Below are 16,733 nucleotides of genomic sequence, written 5' to 3'. Positions count from 1 at the left end.
ATGTTTCCTGTGTGAGCCCACGGGAAGTAGCAACCTTTGACGAACGATGGGCATGAAATAAAGAAATATTTATATAATAATATTAAGTTTAAATAAGAAGTTTAATCCAGAAACTGTGAAAAAATAATTAGCAGGGATCTGGATGTCCAGCGGGGGTGACGGGGGGGTTGACGCTCTCCGCTCTGTTGCCCTCCGTATCTGCAGCCTGCGCAGGCTCTTCCCGTCTCTACATCCATGTGTTCGGGTCACCAGGCAAACGCATATAAACACTCTCTCCCACACACGAGCCGACTTGTAAATCTCCCAGGCTTGTAATTTGCCCTTCTTGAGATCAGCTGCAGGCATGTGCTACATGACTTCCAACAGTACAGGAAGCAGCCGCACGCTCCGCAGGCCGGTTTAATTGATCCGACTGCCGGCTGCGGGCGGGGAAGCTGCCACTCAAAACGCTGACACGGGTCGGAGGAGTCGCCGCGAAATGAAATGTGCGAAGAGTGCGTAGGTGTTTGACAAAGATTAGATTATTTCTTGACGACTCGTTAGTAGTTGTGGAAGTGAAGTGGGAAGAAAGAAAAAAAAAACGTGTTTTCTTATGCTGGTAAACATATTTGCACTGTGTTTATCATCCTGTTGGTGCGTACCGCATTCTTGATTTACCGTACGGTGGCACATATTGATCTCCATTCACAAATGGGTTTAATACTTGCGTATTTGCCACAGCAATGCAAAGACCTGCAGCAATTACAAACAGATATTATTTTTCAAAACTTAAGTGCTCCTCTCAAAAACCAAGACTGTCTTCTGTATGTTTTTCTTTTTTCTAGAGTTACTTTTAAATCTATGGCCATGGACCAACAGGATATTGAGTTGGATTTTGAATAAATAAAGTCAAATACTATTTAAAACGAGAGGTGACGTCTCAACAGGTCTCTCATGTAAATGAGATGTTGGATCTGAATTAGAAAACCTGTATAAAGATTAAATTTACAGTATTATGTGTTTTCCAGACACATAGAGTCTAATCAAGTAGCTCGGGTATCCTCAGTTGTCATAAAAATGCTAAATATAAATATATATATATATCTGATCAAGGTCTTGATTTCAAGGCATCAAGGCAAGTCGATGCCTTGAAATTGGGCCTCTGTCTCTTTAAGAAGCTTCTGCTCTTTCAAGCACTTTGCCTTCAATAACTTTATAACCTAATATAAACCTACAAAAATTGTTGATAAAATAATAATAATACACGTGTATCATAGTGGTATACATAAAGTAAACATGTTTTTAATTAAACATAATTTTATACGTAATTTAAACAAAAAAGTATTTTGAATTATTAATAAGTCCATATAACTACTGAGCCTAAACCAGAAGTCCAAAGGGTTAGCGATATACTGATACTTTTCAAAATAAAAGCTTTACTTTGAAGAGTATCTCACGGATTAGATTTAGAAACTGAAAGTTTCACAGAACTACTGAAACAAAACTCGTCAACAGCTTGTATGATATTTTATTCTAGTTGTATACTAATTATAACATCTACTTATGATTGTTGATGGTTGACAGCATGGAAAGTCCTCTATGAACATAATCTGACTAATTAATGAACAAATTATTATACCGGTCTCTTAAAATTAAGCCTGAAGATTAATTTGTGTCTTTTGACCCATTTAATCACTTGGAACTAAACCAGTAAAAACAATGGGATTATACTGGCCTTTGAAAAAAGCTAAAAAAAACCTCTTCAAAATAAAACTCTTGCTATATGCCATATATGTCTTCCGAATGTCTAAAAAGCCTGAAACAGTCACATCACCAAAAAGGGAGAAGATAGCCCATGAAATGTTTGATGATTAGATTATTTCTGAAATTCTCCTTAAAAGAGCAATGTTGATCTACGTTGGGTCAACATTTAGATGACAGTTTTGGGCAGAACCGTCCCAGAGGAAAGCTCTCCTGCATCATGAATCTGTCTGGTTGGTGCTCTGTGCTGCAGCGCTGAGAGTTCTGAGGTTATCTGTACAAGTATGCAAAGAGAATGTGGGGCCTGCTGCAGACGCTGTGGACAGACAGCATAACAATCAGGCCTGAGTATTTTTCCATTCAGGTAATAAGAAGTTTCTATCTCAGAAATGTTTTATATGAGTAAATATCGGTATTCTTTAGCTGAAAACTGGATCTTTGAGTACCTCTTTTACATTAGAGAGACACTGTAGGGCACAGTGGTCATACTTGGGTTTTCTCTTTTTTTGCCTTATTAGTCTGTTATCTGCTATTTCTGTTGGCCTGTAATCCACCATGACGTTCTGTTTTTAGTTGCTGCATGTCACGACCAAAAGCTTTCGGCCTCTGCCAGTCTCTGTGTGTTTTATGTTTGCCTGTATGCATGAGCTTCGATTAGTTTGAAGTGAAACATTTGAATGTAAGTGAAATCAGGGGTTCGCGGGCAGCGCATGCCGTTTTTGCATATTTTAGTGAGATCCCTTACTTACAAGTGTGTTAGAGAAACTGAGCATACCCAGCATGCCAGCGGGAAAAAAAATGTGGTTTTACTGAGTTGTTTTTGGTTCGGAGAGCATAACATTTCAATTTGAAGAGCTCCGCAACGCGCAGCGCATTCCTGATTTCTCACGTCCTTGCCGTCAAAATTGCATGACGTCCATCCTTCACCCTCGCTGTCAACTTTCCCACGGCTACTGGCGTAGGAACGTCGCGTTCCCGGTAGACGCTCTATGGATCACGTTGCACATGTACGACACATTTGATCACGCGACTTCAATGAGTGCACGTCAGGTTGAGATTAAGCACACCCCACGTGCGTGCCAGGAGGAGCGCGCGCTCGCGCTCGTTGATCAAAGGAGGTGTGATGCAATCAGTCTCGGGGCTGCGGATGCATCCCTCATCAACTTTCACCAGAGGCTTTAATGAAAACCCACTGGAGGGAGTCTCCGCTTTTGCTTCCCTTTGCCTTCTCATCTTCTCGTTCACTCCCTGCAGTTCCAGTGTCCTCCTCCTCATTCATCTCCCAGGCTGCGCCTCCCTGCCTTCTCCCCTCTTGTCCCAGTAGCTGGCTTGACTTCCGCTGAGACAGAGTAAATATTTCTCATGGCTTATCTGACCACTGGCAGACAGAAAGCCACAGAGCATGTGAGGCTCTTCTAATTAAACCAGCCGCCTGCGTTTGATCAGGTCTGACAGGTATGGTTGGGCCTTTAGATTTGACACCACAAAAAGTCCACCTGCAACTACTCAGAGCTGGTGTGTCTGTGTCCAATGTTTCAGCTATTAAACCGATGCACATCTTGACTTGATTTTCCTAAGTTCCTCTTGTTCTGACTGAGGCTCCAGGAAGGGGGAGCCTCAGGATAAAGAGGGAAACATTATAAAGCAAAGAGAGCGACTTTTCTTCTCCGCAATGACTGAGATGTGACGTGCAGCAACTTCCCTGTTGTGCAATCGGCAAGAGGCTCTCGGGGGGCTATAAGACCCCCATCCTCATCTGGTTTCTCAGAGCCTCAGATCTGCTCCCTCTGCTCACGCCCAGACTGACGGAGAGGCACGATACAGTCCAGCGCACTCGGCTGGTCGCAATTCTCTTAGAGGGGTCGAGCAACATTTGTCAAGATATGGACGCTAGCCAAAAGAAGCACTGAAAAGCTCTTGGCTTTTTCTGCTGGATACTCGGTCATTTCAGGTAACACATTATTTTGTTTTACCAGGACAGAAACGATAAGATCCTCTGCCAAGCTTTGTCTGACTCCAGAGCTGGCATTGAAAAATCTATAGTATAATGTTTCTATCACTTATTCAGCTGTCTTATCATAATTACCAGTTAAATTTTCGTTAGAAAAAGTAGTTTTTCTAAAGTAATTTCTTTCTTTTTTTTAATTGTAATGGCTGCTTTTAAACTCTTCATTAATTATTAGTTTCACCCCTTGTGTTTTCCACTTTAATAGTTTCGGTTTCTGGGATTGTTATTATTTCTGTAAACCTATTAAATCGTGAATTAAGCTGGCTCTTTTTTCATTTGAAGTCGTGAATGTTTGATGAATTCAGTCATTAACACAATAAAGCTGTTTCACAGCAACCCAACAGGCAGCCAGATTAATACAACCTTTTCCAAGATACTTTATTTCGGTTTAACTTCAAGCATTGCGCAATGAATTCCTTCTGTAATCCTTTATCAAACGGGACAGCTAATAAACGATGGCGTCAACTAAAGATTACAATGTAGGGAAACAGCCGTCCGTAAAAGGCAGCCGTGGTCTGAAAACTCTCCTGCTTTGTGTTATTTCCAGCTGACCTTGGAAATCTGAAAGAAGTTGAAGTCAAGTCTTTTGACACAAGAGAACATCTAGTTTCATAATGGCAACCCCAAGTGGCCTCTTCGTATTCAACTCCACATCCTCCCCGTTTCCAGGGACAGAGGTCTACGTGAACATCTCGTTAGTTCCTTGTGATTTTCATCGCTGCCGAGATTGGTCTCCAGTGCCCATGACAACAGTGATCCCCACCATCTACAGCGTCATCTGTGTGCTAGGTATACTGGGCAACGCCTTGGCGGTGTATGTGTTATCTTGTGGCAATGCCTTGACGAGAACGGTGGCGAACACTTTCATGCTGAACCTGTGCGTCTCCGACCTGCTGTTCCTGTTGACTCTTCCGCTGTGGGCCGCCTACTACTCCTGGGGCTACAGCTGGCCCTTTGGACGAGTGGCCTGCAAAATCTGCGGTGCTCTCCTTAACCTCAACCTCTACGCGTCTATTTTCTTCATCACGTGCATGAGCGTAGACCGTTACCTGGCCATCGTGCATCCTCTCCTCTCGCAGAGGTCGAGGGATTACGAGCGAGCCCGGATCGTGTGCATCCTGGTATGGGTCCTGGCGTTTGCTTGCTCTTCCCCCCACTTGGCCTTCAGAGAGACCTATCATCTTAAAGAGTTCGATGCAGTGGCTTGTGTGATTTTTTATCCAGATGACACCTGGTTTCTGGCCCTGAGCTGGGTGAAGATCATTCTGGCATTCCTGCTGCCACTGCTTGGCATCTCCTGTTGCTACTGGGCCATTGGGAAACATTTGTTGGCCTACAGAGGATCAGCAAGAATGCAAAATTCACCACCTTCTCAAGCGGGCCATTGTAAATCAGAACGTCCGCCGACTCCTACTGTGTACCCAAGCTCATGCACGACTGGACCCATGATGGCCCGCGGGGTAGAGAGGATTTTGTGGACAGTGGCTGCTGTGGTCATTGCTTTCTTCATCTGCTGGTTCCCCTTTCATTGTGTGACCTTCTTGGATCTTTTGAGTCAAAATGGATGGCTGGACAGTTGCTGGGTAACTTGGACCATCACCAACCTGACCCCACTCACTCTTTGCCTAGGCTTCTCCAACTCTGCCATCAATCCTGTGCTCTACTGCTTCGTCGGGAACCATTTCCGCGGTCGCCTTGGGGGTCTCTGCAAAGACCTGTGTGCTTGTTTGGAGGCCGGTGGGGACCAGCACAGTCAGAAACGAGGTTCTTTCAGCACCAGGCTGAGCTCCTTCTCCAGGAAACTCAGTGACCTTAAGGACCTGGCGATTGTGGACACCTCAGGTACCCTGTAACAGACTTTCCCCATCCAGCACTGGGAAACATTGAAACAAAGTATTAATATGAACTGAAACTGCCAGACTTGGTTTATGATGCTGGTTTTATGTAAAATAATACATAATATTTCATATTACATATTTTTGAAAGGAGTACAATAGTACATACCAAAACTAAATGGCTAATAATGCTCAGAAGATAAAGTGGGACAAAAACGTAAAATTGTAAAAATGAAAAACTAACTAAAAATGACCAAAATAGAGAACAAGTGAAGAAATAAGCATGTTGATCTTCAACATTTTTGAGCCAAACCCGCATTTTGTAATCCTGGCCCCAGATATCCAGTTGTGCTCCTACAGATCATAACAAGCTGTCCCGCACAAAGTTTAGACAGATCTGAAAGTCGTCTTTGGAAAACGCCTTGCGTCTTCCAATATTTGGCCAAACATCTCGAGAATACATGCAACATAACTAGTGGTTGTTATGAATTTGATGCGGCACCACTAGCATGATCCTTTTCATTCTCTCTACAAACCATGCCTTTAGATTTAGGCTGTAATCCATTTAGGAGCTCTGAACTTTATTTCTGGATCACCAGATCCTCTGTAATTACTGAAGGCCCGTGTGAACTTCAGCAGATTATTGATTAAGGGAGCGCACTTTCATGTAGCCACGTTATTACAGCTTTAGTTAATGTATGAAAAAAAAAAAAAAAGAACATGTCTCACTTAAGACAGAAAGGAGTTTTCAAATGTTTTTGAACGGGGTCAGTTTTAAAAGTGGACAGCAACTGTGTTGATGTAACTGCTGTGTTTCATGCTTTCTGAAATTTTTCCTCTGTTTCATAACCATATCTTATGTAGCAAAGTAAAATGTGAATCAGTAGTTGCTGTAGAAACGGTTTCTATGTGTCTGTACATATATGCTAAAATCAAAATGAGATGCTGCTGGATTACACATGTATGCCAACATTAACCTGGCAATCCAATATATCTTGCAGTGTTGTTGTTTCTTTTGGGGGGGGTAGGGGCAAAAAACCTGTTTATTCACAGCAAATATATAATTGTATTGCTTCTTATGGACAGTTTATTCAGCAAATAAAGAGAACAAGTGTTCATCAAATCAATTGGAACTTTTTTGTGGTTAATTATAGCACTTACAGAGATTTTTATCTTTCATTCCCCCCCACCAGTCTTCTAACCACTGTGGTTGAGAGCTTCTACTCTGGGATTACAGTCCACCGGACAGACAGACACTCGGGTTCAATTTTCCTCTCTTCCCAGAGTGCTCCACTTGGTTTCACTGTCTATAATATCAATGATAGATAATATTGTAATCTCATACCAGTGCCACGGTGATGCGTTCCTGCCGAGCCTCATTTGTCCGTCGAGTGCTATTTGTGTCCCCATTTCAGATGAATCGTGACCTGGACTCTGTAAGGTGATGACAGAAACAGTAACATAAATAATAAAACAATAAATTAGCAACACTTTTTAAAATTACTATTATTATCTAAAAATCGGCTCAATGGCAAACATTAATTGCTGCCAGTTTTCAAGAAACGGGTGTGTGGGACTTTCACGTTTTGTCCACTGGGTGGTGCTAAGATGCTGCAGAAGCAATAGGCGAGATGGGAGAGTCGCTGGAGACAGGGGCCCAAACTCCCACCGCTCATGATCTGCGTGAGGCAGTGAGAAGAAGCCTCTGACACAGACCATGATTCATGTGGACCACAGCTTTGAATCAGTACAAACGCGCCGACTTTAACAGGCGAGGCCAAAAGGAAAACCAGCAGCCCCAGTGAACGTCACAAGATATATAAAAAAAATTATAAAACTCAATAAGGGAATTTTTTTTCCCCTTCTGAATCACTTGATGGTGTGAAAGGCTTTCAAACATCCAAAATAGTAAACTGTGAGTATTATTCTTAAAAGAAATCTTGCTGCTAGCGTAGGAAAAACAGCAACACGGCAGACTCCCAATTTAACACAGCAGAAGTTTTGCGACTGACAGGCCAGATTGCAGGACGAGTTTGTTGTGCACACAGCTTCATTAGCTGGTTCCTCTTTGTGTGACAAAGCAGCTGGGTGTTTAAAAAACACATGTTTAACAGAAGATGTTATCTGCGAAAAGTTTTCTGAAAACATGTGTGAGGTGCCTGCTGAGAAAAACAAGAACTCTCTCAAGCTGAAAGTAAAACATTTAGCTTACTTTTACAGCTCTTGGAGCCTATGGAAGTTCTTTTAGAAAAAGAAAAGTTATGAAATTTGCGTCCTTTGCTCTCTGTACCTAGATTCTCGGTACGTCAACAAGCGGACTCAGATTTACCCGTGCAAACATCCTTCAGCATCGTACAAATATGATTGTGTAAGCTCCGATAGTCATCTGTAGCCCTGGAACACAAACTTTAATTTACTCTATTTGGATTTCATTAGACTGGCATACACGAGGTCTTACATAACTGTACAAACTGTGCAGTTTTTGTCATGTTTTACAAACAAACATCTGAAACATGCATGTATTTAGCCCCCGTGAATAGGTCCACCTTTTGTTGAAAGTATTTTTTTTTTTGTTGATGTTTCTCTAACGGCTTTTCACACCCAGATTCATAAAAATAGCTCAAGTTCAGTCAGCGAGGACGGAGGACAGACAGTCAGGTCTCACGTTTGACTCTCAGATAAATTTAGATCTAAGCAACTTAACTAATGAATTCACCTTAAGGGGAAACAAAGCAAAACGCTGGTCGTATTTTAGACTTGTTTTCTCCCAGAACTGCCCTGTGTTTAGCTCAGTCCGTCTTCCAATCAAGACTGACTGTCTTCCCCTGATGCCACTAAATAAAAAGCATCCCCACAGCCTGATGCTGCTCCCACCATGTTAAGCCAACAGGGTGGATGGCGTGTTCAGAAAAGTGTACAGCGAAATACTTACTCACCCACACTTTTCAGATTTGTATCCACGAAAAAAAAAAGAAAAAAGAAAAATCAAAAACTACTTTCATTTTTTGTTTCTATTCACAGGCATGAACTCCTTCATCAAAAAAAATGAAGGTCAGTGATGTTTTGCGGTTGTAACGTTACTTTTGTGGCTTAAGAAAAATCCCCAAAAAATCCGCAACTTTGCTTGTTTTCTTTTAAATAAAAGTTTAAGTCTTTCTCGAGGGCTTAATTCAGTAAATTCAACAAGATAGAGAAAACGTTGCCATGACGAACACCGGGCCCCTTTCTCATCTACAGAAGTTCTGTATTTCATTACACTACAGATGATAACTCTACTTTTTACACCGATGCATTCGTCACCCAGGTGCAGATGAGAATTATACCGTCAAATAAAACTTAACAATAAATGTTTGTTTGCTCAAAATGCATGAGCAATTTTGGAGGCATAATTCTGTATTATTTCCCTAGAAAACTAAATAAAGTTATGCAATTATAAATGTAATTCGACTGCTCTTCCCTAACCAGAAATATTTATTTCAAAACTGTATTTTCTTCACCAAAATCCTCCTCAGCAGATTGATTGTACATCATTATTCATGGAAACAGAACAAGCAACCTTCTGTTAATCAAACAGCGATGGAAAAATAAAAAAAAAAAGTTTCACTCCACATGCATAATGCATTTTCTTGTGTGAAATGAGAAAGTTTGCCTTTGTTCATCCCTCTCTTCTGCTTTTTTTTTTTTTATTGTTGTGGAAATGTTCCGTTAAGCACCTTTGAAGTTATTTCCTGTTGCAAAATACAATCGTTTCCTGACAGAAATGCAAACCCACATTTTTGGCGTGTGTGCATGTGCGCGCAACGCTGCGCCTCATAAAGACAGAGGAAGGCTGCGAAGGCACTAGATCAGAAAGGTTAGAGGTTAGACGGAGTGGCTTTCAGCTCTTTGGAAGGTGAGGTGGAAAAAGGAGATCTTTAAAAAAAAAAGAAGAAGAAGAAGGTCAAGGTCCTCGTCTGAAGCTGAAATTCCCTGAGCAGACGTTTGAGAAGCAAAAGGCCGGGGAACAAAAAAAAAAAAAAAAGCTGCTGTACCTGTGCAGCTCTCAAGAGTGGAAGACAAAAAGGGCTCGCCTGCAGTCAGAAAGCAGAGACAAAGAGAACAGCGCTGGCACTTACCAACAGAGCGAAAGGCACAGTCGGAGGAAAGCGGTGATGGAGAACCTGGCCGTCTACCACGGACCCATCGGCAAGGAGGAGGGCGAGAGGCGGCTGGGCCAGGACGGGAGGGACGGGTGTTACTTACTTCGTGACAGCGACTCGGTGCCGGGCGTCTTCTGCCTGTGTGTGTTGTGAGTATCCAGCCTCTTGGCGTTTCTCCTCGTTCTACGTCGACGCCGTTTTGTGAAAATCCTCAAAATCCCGTCTTCTGCAGTTCTGCGAAATCGTTTAGAAACCTGCATTAAACCGGATAACCCAAGCAGTTTCTGTCATCTGTTATCAAAAGCTATAAGCAAAGCGAGTCTCACTGGGAGACTCATTAAAAATAAAAAGATGAGCTCATTGTCTCAGATAGATACTAGATGGTGCTAGAAAAATGTGCCCTTGTGAGATCTTGGACATTTTCTTTTGCAGTAGTCTTTCTGTACTTTTTCGTAAATTAAAGACTTTAATTTGTGAGTCTACGAATTCCATAATAAGCACTAAAGTGCATCCCTGTTTTCAGTTTATCTGAAAGACGGCATCAACAGCAAAGATATCCACTTTCCTGTGTGTGTATGCAACTTAGCGGTCAGATTTAACTAAATTATGCCGTCAAGACTCTACCAGTAGGTCCATGTGCCACGCAAGGTGCCATTATTTTTCCATTTGAGCACCTTCCCACAACTTCCTACCGAAAAAAAAAAATGTCTGTGCACGCTCAGTCTCAAAAAAAGTGTGTCTGCGTTCAGGTGCAAAGGATACGTCTACACGTACAGACTCCACAAGGACGAAGCGGGCTCGTGGGCTGCAGAGGTGAGACATCTTTTCTTCTTCTCTTTTTTTTTTTGTTGTTGTTAAATTTCTGCTTTTATCCCGACACTTTTTGCACCAGAAATACTCACCTGAGCAGCGTGGCAGCTGCACGTCTGACTCGCTGCGGTTGCTGTTTATTAGGTTCGAAGTTGTTTTTGTGTCAGAGTAATTCAACAAGCTGCGGATCTGAGGCAAACATGTTTTCTTTCTCTGTTTTTCCCCTCCGTTTTGCTTCTCACTCGCTCTCTCTCTCTCTCTCTCTATATATATATATATATATATATTTGAGATGTGACAGCACAGAGAAATGGGTGCATTTCTTTTCCTTCAGCAATACCACCCTGCAAGCAGTCTACGCCCCCTTACCCCCCACTCCTCAAAATTTGAAGACTGTTTCTGATGGGATGCGTATGGAGACATCCGAGTTGCCCCTCGATTCGCCACGACAACTGAGACAGGATGCAGCCTTTAGGACTGCGTTTTCACCGCTAGCACCATGCTGGACGTCAATGACAAGACTTCCCTAATAACACTTTCCATTATTCATGGAAAGGCTCTACACCTTTGATTAAATGATGTTTTAAAACATATTCAAAGGATTTTTTATTTTATTTTATTTTTTTTTACCTCAGCTCTCACAGCGTGATGGATGCGCGGCGAATCAAAGCACGTAATGCACTTTTAAAGGCCTTCCCAGATAAAATTACAGCTATTCTTTAGCAACGCTCAACGTAAAAGGAAAGGGGGAAAAAAATGATACGTGAGAAACGGATCGGTAAGATATGCCTTGTGAATAACGCACAAGGCCGGTTGGAGAGAGGCTGGAAAAACAAACAACAGTGCCAACATTTGCTGACCACACTTGGACGGAGCAGTCTGATGAGTTCAGAATAAGAAGAGATTTCAATGAGGGACGAGCTTTTATCGTATCGTTTATCGTTAAATGAATCGCGATTCAATTGCCGATGTTTGAAAACGCCCCAAAACTGGCTGATAACTGGCCACGAGAGCGTCTGCAAATGTCGATATTTTCCAAAAATATGATTAAGTGCAGTTGCTGTGTGCAGCTTAGAGGGGAACAAATGTCTTCTAGTGCTCTGACGGAGCCTACTTTGAAAAGAGGAATGTATTTTAAGATCATTGCTTGTGTGTCTTTGGAGCTGTGGTTGATGTGTCATGCAGCCACTGCCTCACAAATGCCTAACAAAAAAGACTAAAGAAATTAGAAGCACATTTTAAATCACCATTTTTATTGCTATCACAATAAATTCTACAAAATATTGTGTTAAACTTTTATGTTTGACGGTAAATTTTCCAGCCTGAACCCAGTTAGATATTAGATATCCATAACTTTTTTTATCTGCTCTTCAGCAGCAGAAGACACATTTCATTGAGTGGGTAGATTCATTTACCCATTTATTTACCATATTTCCACGTGTTGAATATGTTAAATGAATTTAATAATCATTAAATTAACGTTGAGCTACATTTTAAATACTCTCTTGCGGTTTTTGTTGGAAGTTATCAGGTTTTCTAGCCGTGTCTCGGAGCACAAATTACTTCTCTTAAGGATATTTGTTGCTTTTTTTTTTTATTACTAACTCTTCAAGTAAAGCCCTTTGGGTAATAGAGTGCTTAAAGGATCTTAAATGTCACACATAAAACCACTAAAGTAAGGCTTCTCATTTGCTGAGAAACACAAAAGAATTCCAAGGGGATCTGAATGTTTACAAAGAGAAGCACATCTTAAATTCACCGAGTTTAGCTTCGAATTCCCTCGGGAGGGAATCTCCTCCTGCAAATATCTACTCTTCTGAAGCTATTTATGCAGCATTTATGTATTTTTATTATCTCCACCGCGTCATTTTATTTATTAACGTGGCGCTTTTGAATATTTTAACGCGGACTCTTTTGAGATCAGTGGCTCGGATTATTTCGCTGACAGGATTCCGATTTCCTTTGTGCGCTGAACTTTTCTCTCGCCTCCACCTCCAGCCTGTCTTTCATATGTTGAATCTGTAGGAGCACCTTTCTTTCTTTCTTTCTTCATTTCTTTTTTCTTCCTCTCCACCGCCACATCACCAGAGTGATGAGTTCTATTTTTACCCCCCCATCCCCCTCCATCTTCTGTTTTCAGACGACTCCCGGTGTGCCGAAGCGGTATTTCCGGCACATCAAGAACCTGATAGCAGCCTTCCAGAAGCGGGGACAGGGAATCGCCATGCCTCTGCTCTACCCCGTCACGGCTCAGAGGCGGGCGCAGACCCACGGCGAGCAGCAGCAGACGCCCGGTAATGGCCTGTCGCCGACGCTGCCCGACCACAGCCCCTATCTGCAGCGCCTGGCGACGCCCGTCGCTCAGGAGCCGAAGAGCAGGAGCAAGAAGGAGGTGGCGCAAGCTTTCGGTTAGAGGCGGCCGAACCCGAACAATGACTGAACACCAAACTTCAAACTTCTCAAATCTCATTTCTTTCAGCCAGTTTTTCCTGTTTTTTTTCTCCTCTGAAACATTAATATCTATTACTGCACACATGAGTTTGACGACCAAAACAAAAAAAAGAAAGATAAAAATATTGTTAGTGGGCGGCGAAGAAAATAAACGATTTTGTCTGAAAGAAGCTTTCTTAAATAAGGTCATGCTCGCGCAGCCAAAGCCTCGGCGTGACAACATAATGTGGTGGGAAAGAAATTCAATTTGACATATTGAAGTAGCGATTTTCACGGAGAGAATGCTGACTGCAGGAGGGGCAGGAGGGCGCGTGTGTGTGTGTGTGTAGGGGTGTGTGTGTGTGTGTGTGTGTGGAATCAGTCCCTTTTCTGACTGACATCAAGAAAAAGATATGAGTGGAGAAAAAACACACAGGGAGGGAAGGTGAGAAAACAGTGAGAGCATCCTTTCAGCCCAGACTATTCTTCAGTGCAGCGGTCTCCTAGCAACCAAAAGACCCTCCATCTTTTCTTTTTTTTTTTTTTTCTCCTTCTTCACCACAGCAGAGATGAGCTTGGACAGTATCTAGTGGAGCATATGTTTTAGATGGGAAGAGGCTCGTCACAGTTGATCAGCAACGTTGCTACTCAGAGACGTATACATCACCTGCTGGCAGTCAGAACATATGCATCCTTAAAGTGTCCGCGCCGCCGTCCGCAGCCTACGGAGAGAGAGAAGCGCGACAATTAATGCTGGGCAGATGGCGAAGCGACGGCGTGGAGGGAGAGGGAGAGGCGAGTGGGGAAAGGGGAGGTGGATTAGTGGTAGCTTGCTTTTTCTTTTTTTTTGTTTTAGAAAAAAAAAAGGGAAAACTAACTCTTTTTTTTTTTTTAAACTCGCTTTGTTTGGGGGGTACTTTTTTCTTCAGCTTGGAAGTGGTTTGCAGCGCAGTCTGATTGGCATTTCCTAATGAGAGGAGACAAGCTGCAGCGAACAGCACAGCCAACTCCAGGTCCTGCCCCTTCTGCACTCACCGCCCACTCGCTGAGCCTCAGCTGTCACATATCTTTCCCTTCCTCTGTGCTTTTCTCTCTCTCTCTCTCTTTCTTTCCTCACCTCCTCCTCCTCCTCTTCCTCCTTCTCCCTCTCCGCTTCTGACAGACGCAGGTTTCTCACGCATATCTCGGTTTGAGCCATAATGATGGGTGATAATGACAGCACGGATTTGAAAGTTACAACTTCCGAGAAGCAAGAACAAAGAAGGAGCCCGGCTAAAAAAAAAAATAAAAAAAAAAAAGAAGAAGAAGAAGAAGTGCGAGAGAAGCGGAAAAGGGAAGGAGAGCACCGAGGCGCAAGGAGAAATAACAAGCAACAGTTCCTGCGCAATGAAAAGGGGATTTAACCATTAAAGTCTTTAAAGATTTAAACAAACACGAGTTTAACCTAAAGGTTAGCTTTTAAAAAAAAAATTATAAATTAATGGTCAAACTCACTTTAAATCCAGTTTGTCTATTGTAGAGCAACTCCATTTTTCAATTTAACAGTTTTGTTAAGTTGACAAAACAAGCGACATCACATGTGGCTTAGCAACTCGTCAGTTTAAAAAAACAACAAAAAAAAAAGTTGATTATTTCCTGTTTATTCACTTGGTTCTGATCCGTCTTCGAAGGTGTTGGCTGGTATTCTGTGCAGTTTTTACTAAATGCCAGCTGACCTTATTGCACTTTTGTTATAAAACTTTGTATTTTGTGAATTCGTATTTCATTACACAGCTGCTTTTTTTTTTTTTTTTTGCTGCAAGAGTAAAACCTCTTAGGGAATAACATAAGCTACACACACGGTGTGTGTTGTCCAGAGGAGATGGTTGTGGCCGAGTTATTAATTTGGACTTAATTATTTTTGTTATTTTTTAAATAATTTTTTAAATTATTTTTAATTATTATCGAGCTTATGGTTGAGAAACTCTTTATTTGATGGAGCAAGAATTTCAGTTAGCGTCCATGTTTAGCTGACTTAACCACGGAGCTAAGCTAAAGTCAACCTTATACTCCGCACTTCTTAATGAACAAATAATTAAGTAATTAGGCAAAAAAAACAAAAACAAAAAACCAACAGAAATAAATGTTGACCGGTTTTTAACATTAGCTGCGTATTAGTTCGGACAATATGAGCTACTTTTTGGGAGAGGTGGCTATCCTGCCTAAACAATTTTATTATAATTTAATTGGAGATTTTTCACGAATCAAGATTTATTCTCATTCGTCAGGTTATATGTTTATAGTCGTTGTGTTAACAACATCGTAAAGGCCAAGAATAGTCACACAAGCTTCAGAAAGAATCAAAACCAGCTAGTTTAGCCACAATGCTAATGCTAAAGTCAAACTTACTAGTTTAGGAAGCAACTTGAGCTTCCTAATCCTGAGGGCGAACGGAGATTGGGAGCGGCGACACCAAATGACGCCATTATGCGTCACGCTTGTGTGTGCAGAAGAAGAACGTTTTTGTGGATTTGATCTAAATGCAGTAATCTATTTGTGCCACAAGGTGGCATACCCTACTATAAGAAGCATAAATAAATTGCTTTCTACACTAAGATGAATTCGTAATACTGCAAAATCTTTACTATGTAAATCTTTCTAACAGCAGCAAACATTACCTTCCTTCTACATCCATTTTCATTTACACTCGTGAGAAATTAATCACCAGGCAAGTTATTTATTGCCATTGTCCTTAAAGTGGTGAAATTGTGGATCATATGTAGTTTGCAGCTTCAAAAATGTATATTTTCTCTTCTACTTCTCCGCCAAAATACAACCATAGAAGAACAACTATGAAAGCAGTGAAAGAGAGAAGCTAAAGGAGCCAAAACGTAATAGCATTTACGTTTATTAATCAGCTCCTCAGAATCATAGAGAGCTCGAAACAATTGCTGCATCTTTTAGCGTTGGCAGTTGACCAGAAATTGTTTAATAGAAAATAATGGGGGTGTATTGATGCATGTCTGACGCCGCTGGTCTGCGCTGCCCTTGAGATAGATTTTGCTAATAAAAAGCCCATCATAGCTGTGGTTGTCTTTAGGATAATTTTTAGCAGCTTATTAATATCTCTCTTTTTATTTTTATTAACTTTTAAGATTAAGTACGAAGTAGATGTCTTCACAATAGTTTCTTGTACCATCAATGTTTGTCTGGCTGCAATGTCATTGGCAGTAAAAAAAAAAGGACTTGTCTGCTTCGGTAAAACTTGGTGCAAATTACTGTCAAACTATATTATTATTTACAAGATAGCTTCTGTATCGATCCAGCTAAGCTTTCAAGTTGCAAATGTATATTAAGAAAGTTGTTGAGTTGAGAAATTTTCAACACAAACTGTTATCATGGTTTATTGTTCCAATGTTTTGTACTTGCATTTGATGAATAAAACAGAAATTGATAAATGTTTTCCATTTTTTTAATTTAAGGTTGATGTAAAACAGGATTGGTAGAACCTAAAAATGTCCTTTTATATAAAATATAAGAACATTAGTAAGAATTTTGTTAAGTAGATTTTAAAAACTGGTTGATATTTCTTTTTTTTTTTGGTTTCTTTTAGCTGTTGCAGTGCGGTGGTTTCTTGGGGTTACGGACCAAAGCTGCCCACAAAAAGCTAAAATCCATGACTACTTGAGACCCTCCCTAAAACACTGAGAACTGCCTATTTCAATAAGTCACTATGCATTAATATGGACAGTGGAAACTGTCTTAGCACAACCGCAGTAGCCATTTTTCTGC

General features: G+C 41.3%; 2 protein-coding genes across 2 annotated transcripts; both read left to right on the top strand.

Moving 5' to 3' along the window:
- The first annotated feature begins 3,103 nt into the window (after positions 1-3,103).
- On the top strand, positions 3,104-6,710 carry LOC116714550 (type-2 angiotensin II receptor-like). The gene is made up of 2 exons (XM_032555181.1): positions 3,104-3,691; positions 4,296-6,710. Exon 2 carries the CDS (start codon positions 4,363-4,365, stop codon positions 5,599-5,601), a length of 1,239 nt encoding a protein of 412 aa, XP_032411072.1. The 5' UTR covers positions 3,104-3,691; positions 4,296-4,362; the 3' UTR covers positions 5,602-6,710.
- A 2,590-nt stretch (positions 6,711-9,300) lies between these two features.
- LOC116714554 (SH2 domain-containing protein 1A-like) lies at positions 9,301-16,399 on the top strand. Its single transcript, XM_032555184.1, has 3 exons — positions 9,301-9,871; positions 10,472-10,535; positions 12,673-16,399. The coding sequence occupies exons 1-3, from the start codon at positions 9,735-9,737 to the stop codon at positions 12,943-12,945; spliced, it is 474 nt and encodes a 157-aa protein (XP_032411075.1). The 5' UTR covers positions 9,301-9,734; the 3' UTR covers positions 12,946-16,399.
- The last annotated feature ends 334 nt before the right edge of the window (positions 16,400-16,733 follow it).

This window comes from Xiphophorus hellerii, chromosome 23 (genome assembly GCF_003331165.1).
Source record: "Xiphophorus hellerii strain 12219 chromosome 23, Xiphophorus_hellerii-4.1, whole genome shotgun sequence".
Classification (NCBI taxonomy): Eukaryota; Metazoa; Chordata; class Actinopteri; order Cyprinodontiformes; family Poeciliidae; genus Xiphophorus; species Xiphophorus hellerii.
Note: the sequence above shows the minus strand (reverse complement) of the source record. Positions and strands in the feature narration are given on the sequence as shown.

Coding starts and splice junctions, on each gene's coding strand:
- LOC116714550 (XM_032555181.1), top strand. CDS start 4,363: ATGGCAACCCCAAGTGGCCTCTTCGTATTCAACTCCACATCCTCCCCG.
- LOC116714554 (XM_032555184.1), top strand. CDS start 9,735: ATGGAGAACCTGGCCGTCTACCACGGACCCATCGGCAAGGAGGAGGGC. Junction 9,872..10,471: donor GTCTTCTGCCTGTGTGTGTT/GTGAGTATCCAG, acceptor GTCTGCGTTCAG/GTGCAAAGGATACGTCTACA. Junction 10,536..12,672: donor CGGGCTCGTGGGCTGCAGAG/GTGAGACATCTT, acceptor TTCTGTTTTCAG/ACGACTCCCGGTGTGCCGAA.